General features: G+C 31.2%; 1 protein-coding gene across 11 annotated transcripts in view; it reads left to right on the forward strand.

Annotated features, from left to right (window-relative positions):
- The window catches only part of PRPF40A (pre-mRNA processing factor 40 homolog A), a 52,217-nt gene that overhangs the window by 27,821 nt on the left and 10,040 nt on the right, over positions 1–14,356 (forward strand). For 7 of the 11 annotated variants that reach the window (XM_031960665.1, XM_031960666.1, XM_031960669.1 and 4 more), the window contains 11 exons: positions 518–638; positions 853–906; positions 3,356–3,380; positions 4,052–4,426; positions 5,626–5,734; positions 6,195–6,259; positions 6,926–7,090; positions 7,409–7,517; positions 9,878–10,028; positions 12,092–12,225; positions 14,155–14,269. In XM_031960665.1, coding sequence (XP_031816525.1) covers positions 518–638; positions 853–906; positions 3,356–3,380; positions 4,052–4,426; positions 5,626–5,734; positions 6,195–6,259; positions 6,926–7,090; positions 7,409–7,517; positions 9,878–10,028; positions 12,092–12,225; positions 14,155–14,269 — 1,423 coding nt within the window. The remainder of the gene's footprint in view (positions 1–517; positions 639–852; positions 907–3,355; positions 3,381–4,051; positions 4,427–5,625; positions 5,735–6,194; positions 6,260–6,925; positions 7,091–7,408; positions 7,518–9,877; positions 10,029–12,091; positions 12,226–14,154; positions 14,270–14,356) is intronic. The other 4 variants (XM_031960667.1, XM_031960668.1, XM_031960663.1 and 1 more) reach the window with 1 other exon arrangement.

Consider the following 14,356-nt stretch of genomic DNA (forward strand, 5'->3'; position numbering starts at 1 on the left):
ATAGTGAATACTGTAATTAAAAAAAAAAAAAAAAAAAGCACAACAATGCAATGTAGAAAAGGGGCATAAATAACTTTAGCCAGACTTCTGTCTACTTTGTGACTGATTAATGACTAGACATGTTTTAGAAAACATGTGTATATAATTTTGGGAGAACAGATAAAAAAAGATACTTTCTTAAACTGTCAGAATTTTTTTTTTCTTAGCACAAACTAGTTTAAATTGGTTGATTTCTTTTAATTCTCAAAGTAAATATTTCAAGCAGTTGAACCAAGGATTTGGTTCAGCAATTTCAGATGTAGTGATATATAGTGACTTTAGATTCACTCTTTCATGCCTTCACATCATGGTGTTCTGTTTCTATATTTCATACTCATTTTACCTGAGATATTATTAGAATTAATATTTTAAAATCAGAATTTGGTAGTAATAATAATAATAATAATAGTAATAATGATTTTAAATATTGCATTTGGGAAGTTATTATTTTTAATCAAAAGTATTTATTTCTCATTAGCAATTATTATCTAAATGCCCCTGGAAGGAGTACAAATCTGACTCTGGAAAGCCTTATTATTATAATTCTCAAACAAAGGAATCTCGTTGGGCCAAACCTAAGGAACTCGAGGATCTTGAAGGTAATGTAAAATAGTTTTCTAAATTTTCTTTTCAGACTTAAATCATTCACAACAAATTGTCCCCTCTATAGGATAATATAAAGGCAATTTTATTAAAAATCGAATGGTTGGAATTATTTTAGTATAATAGTTTTGTGGAATATTATTTTTGTTGTTGCTGTAGATCCCAGTTCTGTAGATTAAATAGATTTTTATTTGATTCCACTGAAACTAGGATACCAGAATACCATTGTTGCTGGAAGTCTTATTACAAAATCAAACCTGCATGGTGAGCTGCTTTGATAATTCACTTTCTGTCATTACTTACTTTTCTATAGTTGTTCACTAACCATGATTTGAATGAAAATCCAAAACTTAAATAATACCATTTCCATTAGAGTTACATTAGAAATGAGCTTTTATTTCTTTTGAAATTGTGTAGCAATTGAAATTAAGGTTCTGTATCACTATAGTAATGATAGCTGACTGAAAATAGCTTGTTTGTTTCTTACAAATCAAGTAAAAGTAAAAGCTGGATTCAATTTGAGTTTTGTTTTTATTTTGTTTTTTCATTATTGGACAAATTCATTGGGTAAATTGAATATAAATGATAATATTTTAAGACCTGACTAGTTTTAATTTGATACATATTTTCATTAGGAAAGTTAAGTCCCAGTAAAGGTATTAACAAATGAACCAAGATATTCTTTGTGTCTTGGAATACTTTTAGAAATGGCATATATGATTTGAAGTTAGGTGTCCTCACTTCTAACATAATGTTTCAAGATAGTATTTTAACATTTTAAAAAGTCAAAGAACAATTAAGAATCAAAAATTTAGTAATACCTCACTTATCCAGCCACTTCAGATAATCAAAATTTTCTTGAGAACTTGGCACCAAGCAAAAAGGTTTATGAAATAATCAGAACAAAGTCTATTTACCAAAGCTTGTTTCAGTTTTAGAAATATTTTGTATACTGACGTCATTCCCTTTTTTAATTGGGTATAATTCAAGTAAATTTAGTCATCTAATTTTTCCCCATTTATAGCATATTTCTTTGATGTGGGGTAAAGGAAGGAGAGTGGGTTTGGAAGAGATTATTTTTTTGTAGGAAACTTCCAATGTTCGAAACTTCATCTGAAGAGTTGTGACTTGGTTGTAGTCACACAACTACTTTGTGTCCAAATAAGACATTGGTCTCCTTAACCATGTTGGCTATTTAATAGCCAATTCAAAGGATTATTAGGGGGTTTTTTTATTTGTTTGTTTTGGTTTGTGGTTTTTTGTTTGTTTTGATTTTTTGAGGGGGGAGTATTTCTAGCATATTGTCTCTGTCTTTCAAAATGCCAAAGACCAGAGCAGTATCTTTATTCAGAATTATTACACATTGCTTCCCCTCATTCATTCATGCTACTTTCCAGCCAAATTGTCCTATTTTCTTTCCCTTCTACACAACATTTCTGTAATTTTATAGCATAGGCTGCTCCCTATTCTTGGAATACTCCTTTCCTCAATTCTGCCTCTTGGAAACTTTAAGGCTCAGTTCAAGGCCTTTCTTAATTGCCTAGTTAATTAGTGTTGCACATCTTTTACCCTCAGCCCCAATATTTTTATATATAAATATATATTTTGTTTCTGTGTGTTTCCATTTAGTAGACTAATTCAAGGAGAGGGTACTGTTTCATTGTTGTCTTTGTATTTCTAGTGCCCATTGCAGAGCATGGCATGTGGTAATACATTTGGTGAATGAATATTGAAATTAATTGAATTAGCTGATTAATTAGGGAAGTGATAATCAAAGGCAGGCATATTGAGTGCAGCAAATGAATAACAGCAAAAGAGGCAATATGAATGAAAAGAGAAGAATGAGATCAAAATGCTTCATAATTCTAAAAATCTTTTTGTAAATAGCTCTATATACCTTCATAATACCCTGGTAACTTTTGAGGGCCTGCCTTTATTACAATAGTACAGTACATCAATCACATTCATAATTGTGACTCCTGTCATTGGGTTTTCATACATTCTGTTTCAGAAAGAATAAATTTTTTTTTTTTAATTCCATTAAAAAGATAAAATTCTTTGGAGAAAATCTGTGTTTAAGGAATAGTATCTAAGCAATGATAGTGGATAAATGAGGCATTACTGTAGACATAGAGACAGACTAAAGTTGAAACAGAATATGAAATTTCCATTTTTAAAGTGTAAATGGGAAATAGGAATTAAAATTGGCCTAAATACTCAAATCACTTACTTTGTCTATGGTAGTTTTTAATGACATTTTAAAAAAAGAAAGCTAATTTCTAACAACTTTAACCTGAGTGGCATTATTTAGGTTTGAAATATCTTAAGTTCTAACCTATTTAATAGTCTACTACTCAATCTTAGCATATGAACTCCAGATTTCATAGTAACTTGGGTTAGGGTTTAAGCAATCAGCTCTTTGATCCTTGGGAAAATAGTGTTTCTCTTGTCCTAATTTTGCTGGTTAGGACATAATTTATGTGGTTTGTGGGAAAATAAAACAAAAGATTGGGAAATCACTAGGATTTGAAGAAGCCCTTAATGGTTAGTAAATGTAATTTCCACATTAGAACTTTGTGGGTGAAGCAGCTATTAATAAAAATAGTTATAGTTGGCCTAGTGGGATTTCTTTCTTCCTTTCTCTTTAAAGTTTTTCTTCAATATTTAAAGTAGCTATCAATGAGTTAATTTTCTTTTTCCTTTTTTTAAACAGCTATGATCAAAGCAGAAGAAAGCAGGTAAGTAATCAGTAATGTTAATATAGATCTGTGGGTACTTATGGTGTCTGTGAAGATGGAAGTTACTGGACATTATTCGAAGTAAAACATTTATGTTCTAGCTCTACATTTGCTTTTGTATTTTGCAGGTGTCTAATATTAGCTTTGCCAAATTTGACAATTCTAAGCTCATTTGGGAAATTTATAATTTATAAAATTCAAAGTGTTAACCTGCTAAGATGATGCTTTTGTAGAACATAGAAATCTTGATAATAGCATATTATATAAATTACAGATGATGATTTTTTTGTTTAAATATGCCTTTGAATAACCTTGAAAATTACATTGAAATCATTATATAAATTTATTACTAGTTTATACACTTCATTTTTAAACAGATTTTCAGATTTCTCCAATTCTCTTGGAGATATCAAGTTATTTGGACTTAAATTTTTAAGGTTATATTGCATGGTTATTGAAAGTGTGATGCAATATTTTGTGAATGGAGGCGATTTGGTGAATTCTTGGAAACCTAACCTTAGTGTATTTGCTGCACCATTGGCCCCCCTCCCACTCTGTTCCTCCGTTCTCTACCCCTAAATCCTACCCTGCTACAAATCATGATTGATTTGCTTTTTATGTGACTTAATATTAAAGTCCATTTTTTATTATTTTTTTAATGTTCTTCACAGTAAAGAAGAATCAACCACAACATCTACTGCCCCAGTTCCTACAACAGAGATTACAACTACAATGAGCACTATGGCTGCAGCTGAAGCTGCAGCAGCTGTTGTTGCTGCAGCAGCTGCTGCAGCTGCTGCAGCCGCTGCAGCCAATGCCAGTGCTAACGCTGCCATATCAACTCCTTCCATTGTTGCTTCAAGTGCCCCAATTGTCACTGAGCCTGAAGTTACTTCCATTGTTGCTACTGTCATAGATAATGACAATACAGTAACAATTTCAACTGAGGAACAAGCACAACTTGTTACACCTATTGTTCATGAACAAAGTGCAGAAGTATCTAGTAATGTACCAGAGGAAGTATCAAAGCAAGAGACTTCAGTTGAGTAAGTTGGCTTTATATGGTGTACCATTGAAGTTCATAACAACTTCCAGATGTAGCAGAACCAAATTCTGGCATTTCAGAATTTTAAGACTTTCTCTCCTCTTCTCTCTTCATTCTTCCCTTACCCTCCCACTCCCTACCCCAATCCCCAACCTCTCTCCCCACTCCCCCCTCCCCCCCCAAAAAAAAAGGTGTTGATTTAAGTTTTTCAGTAAGTGGAATGTAGTTATTTCCATTCTAATAGTGAAGTTGATAATAGGCCAGCTGATACTACCCACACATACATCCATCACCATTAGTATTTTCAACCAAACCCTCAACAAGCATTGAAGCAATTAATTGAATAGATCAACTAAAAAAAAAACTAGGTGAATAGAGAGGGAAAAATTAGGAAACGGGAAAAAAGGAAGTGGTATAGGGAATGGAGTGAAAGACTAAGAGAAACACAGAAAGATTACAAGAAATAATACTGGGAATAAAAAAACTTGCTCAGAACATCATGGCATTAGTGCATGTCCAAATTTCTTCCATATCAGCTATAGTATTGCCATATTGATTTGTATAATGGTGTTATCAGTTGTCTTATTCACTATTAATTATGTTCCATATATTTAATGACACAGAAGAGTACTAATACTTTTTAAAAGTTTCAGCAAGGTTGAAATAAAAAGGCCATCGTTGGCTTATAAAGAGGTAGTATGGTTAGAGTGCTGGAGTTGGAGTTGTGAAGACACAAGTTTAAGTCCTGCTTCAGCCACTATCTGTGATAATAGACAAGTTGCTAGATTGTTGTTTTTTTGTTTGTTTGGGTTTTTTTGTTTGTTTTTGCTTATTAGAAAAATGAGTTTATTCATGACAATCTTTAAGGTCACCTTTTAAATCTATGATAATTCAAAAACTAATACCCCAAATAAGAAACAGCTTGGCATAGTAGCTAAAGAACCAGCTTCCTTATCAGAAACACCTCTGTTCAAGTTCTGCCTTTGACACATCTTAGCCATTTAATGACTTTGGAAGTTTCAGGAAATTCGTAGGCTTCTAAGTTGTAAAACTCTCACAGACAATGAAGACTGAAGCTCACAACAAAAGTTAAAAACTTGATCAAATATTTACTAATGAAATGTCTAATGCTTTTCCTAATAAGAGTAATGATTTTTCATAGGAATGATAACATTTTTATTTTGTTCCATGATTTCATAGTTATACTCCCAAAAAGGAGGAAGAAGATAGTCAGCCTGCTAAAAAAACATATACTTGGAATACAAAAGAAGAAGCAAAGCAAGCTTTTAAAGAGTTACTAAAAGAAAAGGTATTTCATGTCTGAATATTTTTAATAGGGTTTTTTGCCTGAGAAAGAAATTAAATTTCTTAACCAAGTTATTCTTTAAAAAGCCTTATTTTAGAGCTAAACATGGTATAATTGCAGGCCTAAAATATGACAGTTTCTTTTTCCTCTTGAAATATTTGAAGTGTATTTTAGTATGTACTATATCTAAGACACTATTTTCTCTGCACAGGTCTTAAAGATGATGGAATTAGAATAGCAATACTTGTTTGTGTTGAATTAGAAATATAGTGTGGCTTTTATGACTGTTTTTTTGAAGACATGTTTTCCTTTTAAATTTATACAAAGAAAAATAACTTCCACGTTGTTTAACTTAAAGTTATATAACTTTCCAAGAAAAATAATTTACAAATGAGAATGCAACAAAAACAAAAGGTTAGTGCCATATTTATTATCGCTTAAATTATAAAATTTGTCTTAACAGCGAGTACCGTCTAATGCTTCATGGGAGCAAGCAATGAAGATGATTATTAATGATCCCCGATACAGGTAGTGCTTTTCCTTTTCTTTGTTCAAAATTATATCCTATTCTAGTTTAGAATACTTGATTTTCTTGAAAATTTAATCATTGAAAAACAAAACTCAATAATTCTTTTGGAATTTTGTGGACTAGATACAGAAACTTCTTTATACTAATTTAGTATAAAGTATATCACTTGAGAAATCAATGTGTTTAAGCCTATTGCTTAAGACTGCATGGTGGTTTTGGGGATTTTTGGGTTTGTTTGTAATGTCTTATTTTTTCCTCAATTACTTGTAAAAGCAATTTTTAACTTTTTTTTTTTAATTCCTTCTGTCTATCTCCACTCTCCCTCATTGAAAAGACAAGCAAATTTATATAGATTTATACTTGGGCAGGCTTGCCAAGAATATTCCAGATTAATCATTAAGGTTTGTTTATATATTTGAGAAATCTAGCTTTAAATGTGATTTGGTTTGGGACAGGAGTGTTTTGTTGTTGGTGGTTTTTTTTTTTGTTTGTTTGTTTTTTTTCCTCAGAACAAAAAAGAACTTTTTGGAAAGATCCTTTATATTTTCCTTTTCAGTTAATTACTTATTTCCTTCATTTACATTGTGTGGTATTTTGTGAAGCACAAGCAATATTTTCTCTTTTAAAGTTAATATTACCAGATTTTTTTCCCTTTTCCATTTTAGTGCCCTGGCAAAGCTTAGTGAAAAAAAGCAAGCCTTTAATGCATATAAAGTGCAGACAGAGAAAGAAGAAAAAGAAGAAGCAAGATCAAAATATAAGGAAGCTAAAGAATCCTTCCAACGGTTTCTTGAAAACCATGAAAAAATGACTTCTACAACCAGATATAAGTAATTCTTCAAAATGTTTTCCATTTCAAACTATTTGTATTGGTTCCCAGGGAAAATAATTCTCAAGAATACTTAAACTTTTAAATTTATAAATGGATGTATATAACTTAGATTAATTTCTAACTAAAAAGTACCCAAATGAGTTTTTTATTATGTAAAACCTTTATTACTCACAGCATTAATTTAAAAAAATACATTTTAAAATAAGAGCATATCAATAGCTTACCAATATCAAATGTCTCAACAGAATTTGCATATTGAGGAATTTGCTTAAATTTAAACTAAACTGATTTTGTTGTTTATATTGTTGATATGTAGAAAAGCTGAACAAATGTTTGGAGAGATGGAAGTATGGAATGCAATATCTGAGCGAGATCGTCTTGAAATTTATGAAGATGTCTTATTCTTTCTTTCCAAAAAAGAAAAGGTGATTTTCACTACCTATTTAGAGTTCCATGAATCCTGGAGGATAAAAGAATAAATCTTTTTTTGCAGGTTTCAGGGTTTTCTTTATCCATTAATACTGAGCTTTTAGCTTCTTAGAAATAGAATGTTTTTAGGGGATATGGAGGCAGGAGAAATAGAAAAGAAATTTTATTTTGCTGCATGATTTCATGGAAAACAAAATTAAATAGAAAATCCCTACATGAGCTTTTTTCCGCCCCCCTTTGCTTTTTAATTAATTTATTTTTTATTGTGGGCAGCTAAGTGTGTACAGTGGATAGAGTACTAGAACTAGAGTCAAGAAGACCCAGTTTTCTGAATTCAGATCTAGACACTTAGTAGCTTACAAGTAGGTCACTCCAGGGTTTTTCCCAAAAAAACTAGTCAGATTTGACTCAAAATGGCCATTTTCTTCCCAGAAAGCCATGAGAAAGAATTAAAAAGAGGGACAGAGGCAATAAAATCAACCAAGTCTAGCATTCTCTGTATAAATTATATGAAAGTCTATATTGATAGTTCCCAACCTCTGTAAAAGCAAAGGTGTTGCTTTTTTCTGTCTTTTCTTAATTCGGTATAGGTAGTCATAATTGCACAGTATTAAGTTTTGATTTTGACTTTTATTTTTTACATAATCATTGTGTATATTGCATTTTTTTTTGTTTGTTTTACCTTGTTTTATTAATAGCAGTTCATATGTGACCTTGCTTTGCAATCATGATGCATCATTGCTTACAGGATAGTAGTATTATATTCTTTAGCATAAAGTTTTTATTCTCCCAATCCATTGCCATCTATTGTGTTTACAATTCTTGGGCTACACCAAAGTATTGCTATAAAATTTTTGGTACAAATGGAGCCTATTTATCATACCTCCTAGTAACATACACAGAATAGTTGGATTTGGGGTCAGAAGTTATTTTAATGAGTCTCTTAGCATAATTATAAAATACTTTGAAAGGAAAGGAAAAGAGGTAGGGGAATCCCATTAGTGGCTTTATGTGCCAGGCATTGTGCAAAACATTTTATAAGTACTAAAATATTTGATCCTCACAACAGTCTTGTAAAGTGTTATTATTACCCTCATTTTACAGGTGAGGAAACTGAGGCAAACAATTTAAATGACTTTCCCCAGTGTCTCATGGAATTTAAAAGACTTCAGTGCCTGAGGCTGGCTTTGAACTTTGGTTTTTCGTTTTCTTGACTTTTATGAGAATACTTATTTCTTGAATTGCATGTATTTTACCTATATCAGATTGCTTGCTGTCTTGAGAAAGAATAAAGGAAGAAGAGAGGGAGAAAAGTTTAGAAACCAAGGTTTTGCAGATGTGAATTTTTTAAACACTGATTTTGCACGTATTTCGGAAAATAATACTATAAAAAAAAGAATACCTATTTATAATAACACTTTTTTGTATTAGCAATGAACTGAAAAAGTAAATGCTGCTCAGTTCAAGAATAGCTAAAAAAAAATTTATCCTCTGAATGTAAACAAAGCATAAAAGTTAAAATTTGGAAAATTAAAAGGAAAAAAATACATGAATTGAAAAAGAAAAAAATCTATAGTGTGATCAAATAAGATTGATTCTTTGAAAAGATTAGCAAAACTTGACAAACCTCTTGCCAACCTGATAAAAAAGAAGAGGATACAAAATATTAACAATAAACAAATTTGAAAAATGAACCAGGTAATGTCAGAAGAGGAATTTTAAAAAATCAGAATCTTCTATTCAGAGTTTTACTACTAATACTTGGGATTTTTGAAAAAGGAATTTACAAAACTATAAAATAACCAAGTTAGGAGTATATTAATTATAATCAGGTTTCCAAAAAACTTTAAGATAATGTTGAAGATGCTGGAGGAAAAGGAAGGGGAGGGGGGCAGAAAAATTTATAGAATTCTCCTAGATTTTGGGGGGGAAATTAATTTTTATTTTATTTAAACTTTATTACTAAACTGATTCTCAAGAATTGGGCCCCCCCCAAAAATACTCTAAATTTAGTGAGAAATATAGTCATTAAAGCCAAGAAAGGATGAAACACACCCCCTCCCCCCCAAAAAATATATATATAATTTGTGCTAGGGATGCAAGTCAAAATTTTTAAGTCAAATTTTTTTAAAAAGCACACTGATTATATCAACGCTTTTAATTATGCCAATGATTTATTATGCTGGCCTGTTCTTAGGGTTATGAAATTTTTTATTCAGAATATTTAGTAAAGTTATGGAAGGAATAATGGAGTCATAAAGAACTTACTGATTTATTTACAAAATGAGTAGTCTGACAGTTATGACTTCCAGATATCATTTGTTTCTTGCTTATGTGTTTTGATACTTTGTTTCAGGAACAAGCAAAACAGTTGCGAAAGAGAAATTGGGAGGCCTTAAAAAATATACTTGACAACATGGCTAATGTTACCTACTCTACTACTTGGTCTGAAGCCCAGCAATATTTGATGGATAACCCTACTTTTGCAGAAGATGAGGAACTTCAGAGTAAGGATAATCAAGAAATTTTCTTGTTTTAAAAAAGTAGTTTTAAAAAGAATTTTCTAGGAATAAATGAATTATTTTCATTTGGCATGAGGGAATTTTAAATTTAACACTTTATAATATGCAGTGGCATATAAATTAACTGGACAAGTAAAATATTTACATTTACTGGGTTATACAATAGATGTAACATACCTTTGAAAAAGAAATATATAATATCCTTTTATTGAAGTCGCATGATTTGTAATTGACTTCACAAGATTTTGTCACATCCTCAATTCATGAAACCGCATTTTCATATTGAATATTAACTATTCCTTTAAGAAACTGTCCATTTTTCCAAATCCATCTTCCATCATTGATATAGGTTTAAATTAGCAAGTTTCCAAGCCATTGATGTCTATTCTTAGATATTTGTCTCAATCTTTCTCAACTTGACATGATGCAAGGGCATCTTGTAGTATGTATCCCATCCCCATTTGAAAGTTTTGTAATTTTGGAACAATTCTGGTCCTTAGTATCTTTTCACCATTCCCTCTGTGGATGAATTTTCCAAGTTTACTAAAAGTTCAACAAATAAAAAGGCTTTTTTTTTTTTTTTTTTTTCTGAAAATTTATTTTTTTGTGGGTGTGGGTGTGGAGGGGGATATTTTGCAGTCTGATAAGATAGATGCCCAAATCTTACGGGCTGATCTAGACTTAATGAAACTAATTTTGATATAAGTTTGAACTGAAAAGTGATTTTAGTAAGTAAAACATAAAATCCATTTTTTTCACTGTCTGTATTCAATAGTAAATGTTTTTACTTGTCTTTTATCTCTTTTTTTTTTCCAACTTTAAGAAGTCTGTGCTGCTCTGTTGTAGAGGACTTGGGAACAACCTTTCCAGTATCTAGTAGATCCCTCTGAAAATGTTTGCTTCTTTTCTTTATTGGAAATATTTTCTTTATTGGACCATATTTTGGCACAATAGCCAGTCATTTGTTAATATGTGTCCACCAATGCTTTGCAATTATTACTGGTAGTTATTAAGTATGCTCATTTAGTTCAAACTGCCCAGTAGTTTGAAGTACCCTGATTAAAAATCACAATAAAAAACAACGCTGAAACCTGCTACAAAATTCAACACGAATGCAACAGAGATAAAGATAGGAAACTCAGTTCAATAAACTCGGTTTATTTGATCAGTGCCAGCTTTGTGTCAGTAGAAAAACTTGTGACCACTGCTATAACAAATGGAAGTGTTTCAAAAATACTGTTCAACATAATTTTGACAGCACTAGAATTTCTCATTTCTAGAAAATGTGTGAATCTTCCCTAAAATGGAAATTTCACAAGAGATGATAAACCATGGAATTAATTCAAACATGCCATGTCAGTTGTAGGTCAATTTCATTGATAATTCAGATTACATTTATTAACTCAGTTTTGATCTCCATATCCCTAAGTTTTATTTTTTCCTTTGTTGGACATGATGGGTCACTTTTTTAAAAGGAAGTCCTTATTGTATAGATACTGTTGTGTTTTGTTTTGGTTTTCCCCATTATTAGGAATAGTTTATTTTTTATTTTTTTTTTAAATAACTTTTTATTGACAGAACCCATGCCAGGGTAATTTTTTATAACATTATCCCTTGCACTCACTTCTGTTCCGATTTTTCTCCTCCCTCCCTCCCTCCACCCTCTCCCCAAGATGGCAAGCAGTCCTATACATGTTAAATAGATTACAGTAGATTTTGGATACAATATATGTGTGCAGAACCGAACAGTTTTCTTGTTGCTCAGGGAGAATTGGATTTAGAAGGTATAAATAACCTGGGAAGAAGAACAAAAATGCAAGCAGTTTACATTCATTTCCTAGTGTTCTTTCTTTGGGTGTAGCTGCTTCTGTCCATCCTTGATCAATTGAAACTAAGTTACATCTTGTCTTTGTTGAAGAAATCCACTTCCATCAGAATACATCCTCATACAGTAGATACTGTTTTTGAAGTAATTTTATCAACATGAAATTATTATTACTTTCCTTATTTAAGTATATATATATATTTTTAATTTTTTCCCCCTTTAGACATGGATAAAGAAGATGCATTGATATGCTTTGAAGAACATATCCGGGCTTTAGAAAAAGAAGAGGAAGAAGAAAAGCAAAAGAGTTTGTTACGAGAAAGGAGGCGGCAGCGTAAAAATAGAGAATCTTTTCAGGTTAGTATTTCACCTTTCCCGTGTTAAGAAGATAACTCTGACATCTTGATGGCTATATCAGAAAGGTATAAGTTTTTTGAGTTTCTTTCATGGTAGAAAGCAATCAGATATATTCTCAACAGTAGATTGCTTTCTGAAGACCAACTTAGCTAGGACAGATCAGTTCATTATCAATATGTTGTACTTCTTAGAGTCTTTCGCTTTTTTAGTTCATTAAACAATTAAAGAAAAATAAAGTGACCTTTAGTACTCTGGAGGGAGCTCACTCATCTCTGTAGTGACTGAAAGAAAAGATATTAAAGAACAGGTGGTTTTTTAGGTCATTTATAAAAATTTAGCATTTCTTAATATAAAATCTTTTTGTAATGACTATTGAAATCACATGATTTTATAAGTTAATCATATATATGAAACTATAATGCAGAAGAAAGTAGTTTAATGTAGACCAATCCTTTATTTTAGAGATGGAGAAATTAAGGCCAGAGAGTTTTAAGTGAAAATTATCCAAAGTCACACAGTTATTAAGTAGGTGAACCATGATTTGAACTTGTCTTCTGACTCTAAAACTAGATTTCCTTCCTATTACAATATGTGAAACAGTGACTCATAGATTGTTAAAATTTCAAAGAAAGGAATTGAGAACATCAAGTATTCGTGAATAGTCTTTTTCCCATTTCTGTATAATCTTCTAGAGTAATTTATACATGTATTGAAGGCAACCTCAAGGAAGGGAACAGATAGGCATTTACAAATGATATTTATAGTTACATAGCAAAAAACAGAATAGATAAGATCCCTCTTGTAATCTTTGATAATTGTATTCATTGGTTCATGCAGCCTGAATTAGAATAATGCACCTATTTCACATGAGCATTTAATCTTTATTTCTATACTAATTGGCATGTTTGTATAAAAAGCAGTTGATTAAGTAGTTTAAGATATAGCTTCCTTAACTACTCCCTCCAGTAAGAAGTGTCTCATGAGCATATTAAAAGAGTATAAAAGTCTGTGACTGTGGCAGAACCTGATCTTTTGCTTAGCGTTAATCAGTAGTAAAATAGTAATACAGGGTTGTCAAAAATGTTGTCCTCTACACTCTCAAATGCAAAACTCAGATGGAAGAGGAGTTTTTAAGGAAGAGTTTTTGGGGCATTGTTGTTTTGTTTTTCAATTGGCACTGAACTGATTGCATCATTCCATAGAATATTTCAGAACCTTCAAAATATAGTATATAATTGTTCAAGAGTCTCTACCTAACTGAAGGATACCTTAGGTTTGCTATGCAGTTAAATGAAATATATATATATAAATCTGGTTCATCCTTTCATATATTTTAGACAGTACAAATGAATAGAAAACAAACTCAGAATTAAGTAGAACAGATTTGATTGCCTATGGGCTGTTGTGCAGTTATTTTCGTGACCCAAAACAGCTTGTGAAAAAACTACACACTTTTGGTTACCCTTCTCGTTAAAGCCAACCCTCTACACCATTTTGTCCCATATTCTTTATCAGAATGTCTTCCCTATCATTTCTGTTCTTTGCAATTTCTAGCTATTACTGGCTTCTCGTGTACTACCAATAAATAAACTCATGCCTCTCAAACCAAAAGTGTATAGAATACCATAATCTCTAAAAAATTCAAGATGCAAATCATCCAGAAGATAAGAAGTAAATAATGTGAGAGAGAGAGAAAAGGAAACAATGTCAGTATTAGTAATGTTAGTTATCAAAGTATCATACAAGTATCCTCAGAGTTATTAAGGTTGAAGAGATGTAATTATATGAATCTTTAATACAAAAATTTTGACATGTTTTTTTTAACATTAGCAAGTTCTCATATTTGTAAAGTTTTCATAATTTAAAATATTATGTAACTTTTATGTTTATGTAGCTAATTATTTTAAATCTAAATATGAATGTTTTCAGATATTTTTAGATGAGTTGCATGAACACGGACAGTTGCATTCTATGTCATCTTGGATGGAGTTATATCCAACAATTAGTTCTGATATTAGATTTACCAACATGCTTGGTCAGCCTGGTAAGGTTGTTTCCTTCCTAACTTATAATTTGATTGTATATGGAATGGACGGAATGGGGGTGGTCATTGTGAGTGGGAGATATTTTT

The sequence above is a fragment of the Sarcophilus harrisii genome, chromosome 3 (genome assembly GCF_902635505.1).
Source record: "Sarcophilus harrisii chromosome 3, mSarHar1.11, whole genome shotgun sequence".
In the NCBI taxonomy this organism is placed as follows: Eukaryota; Metazoa; Chordata; class Mammalia; order Dasyuromorphia; family Dasyuridae; genus Sarcophilus; species Sarcophilus harrisii.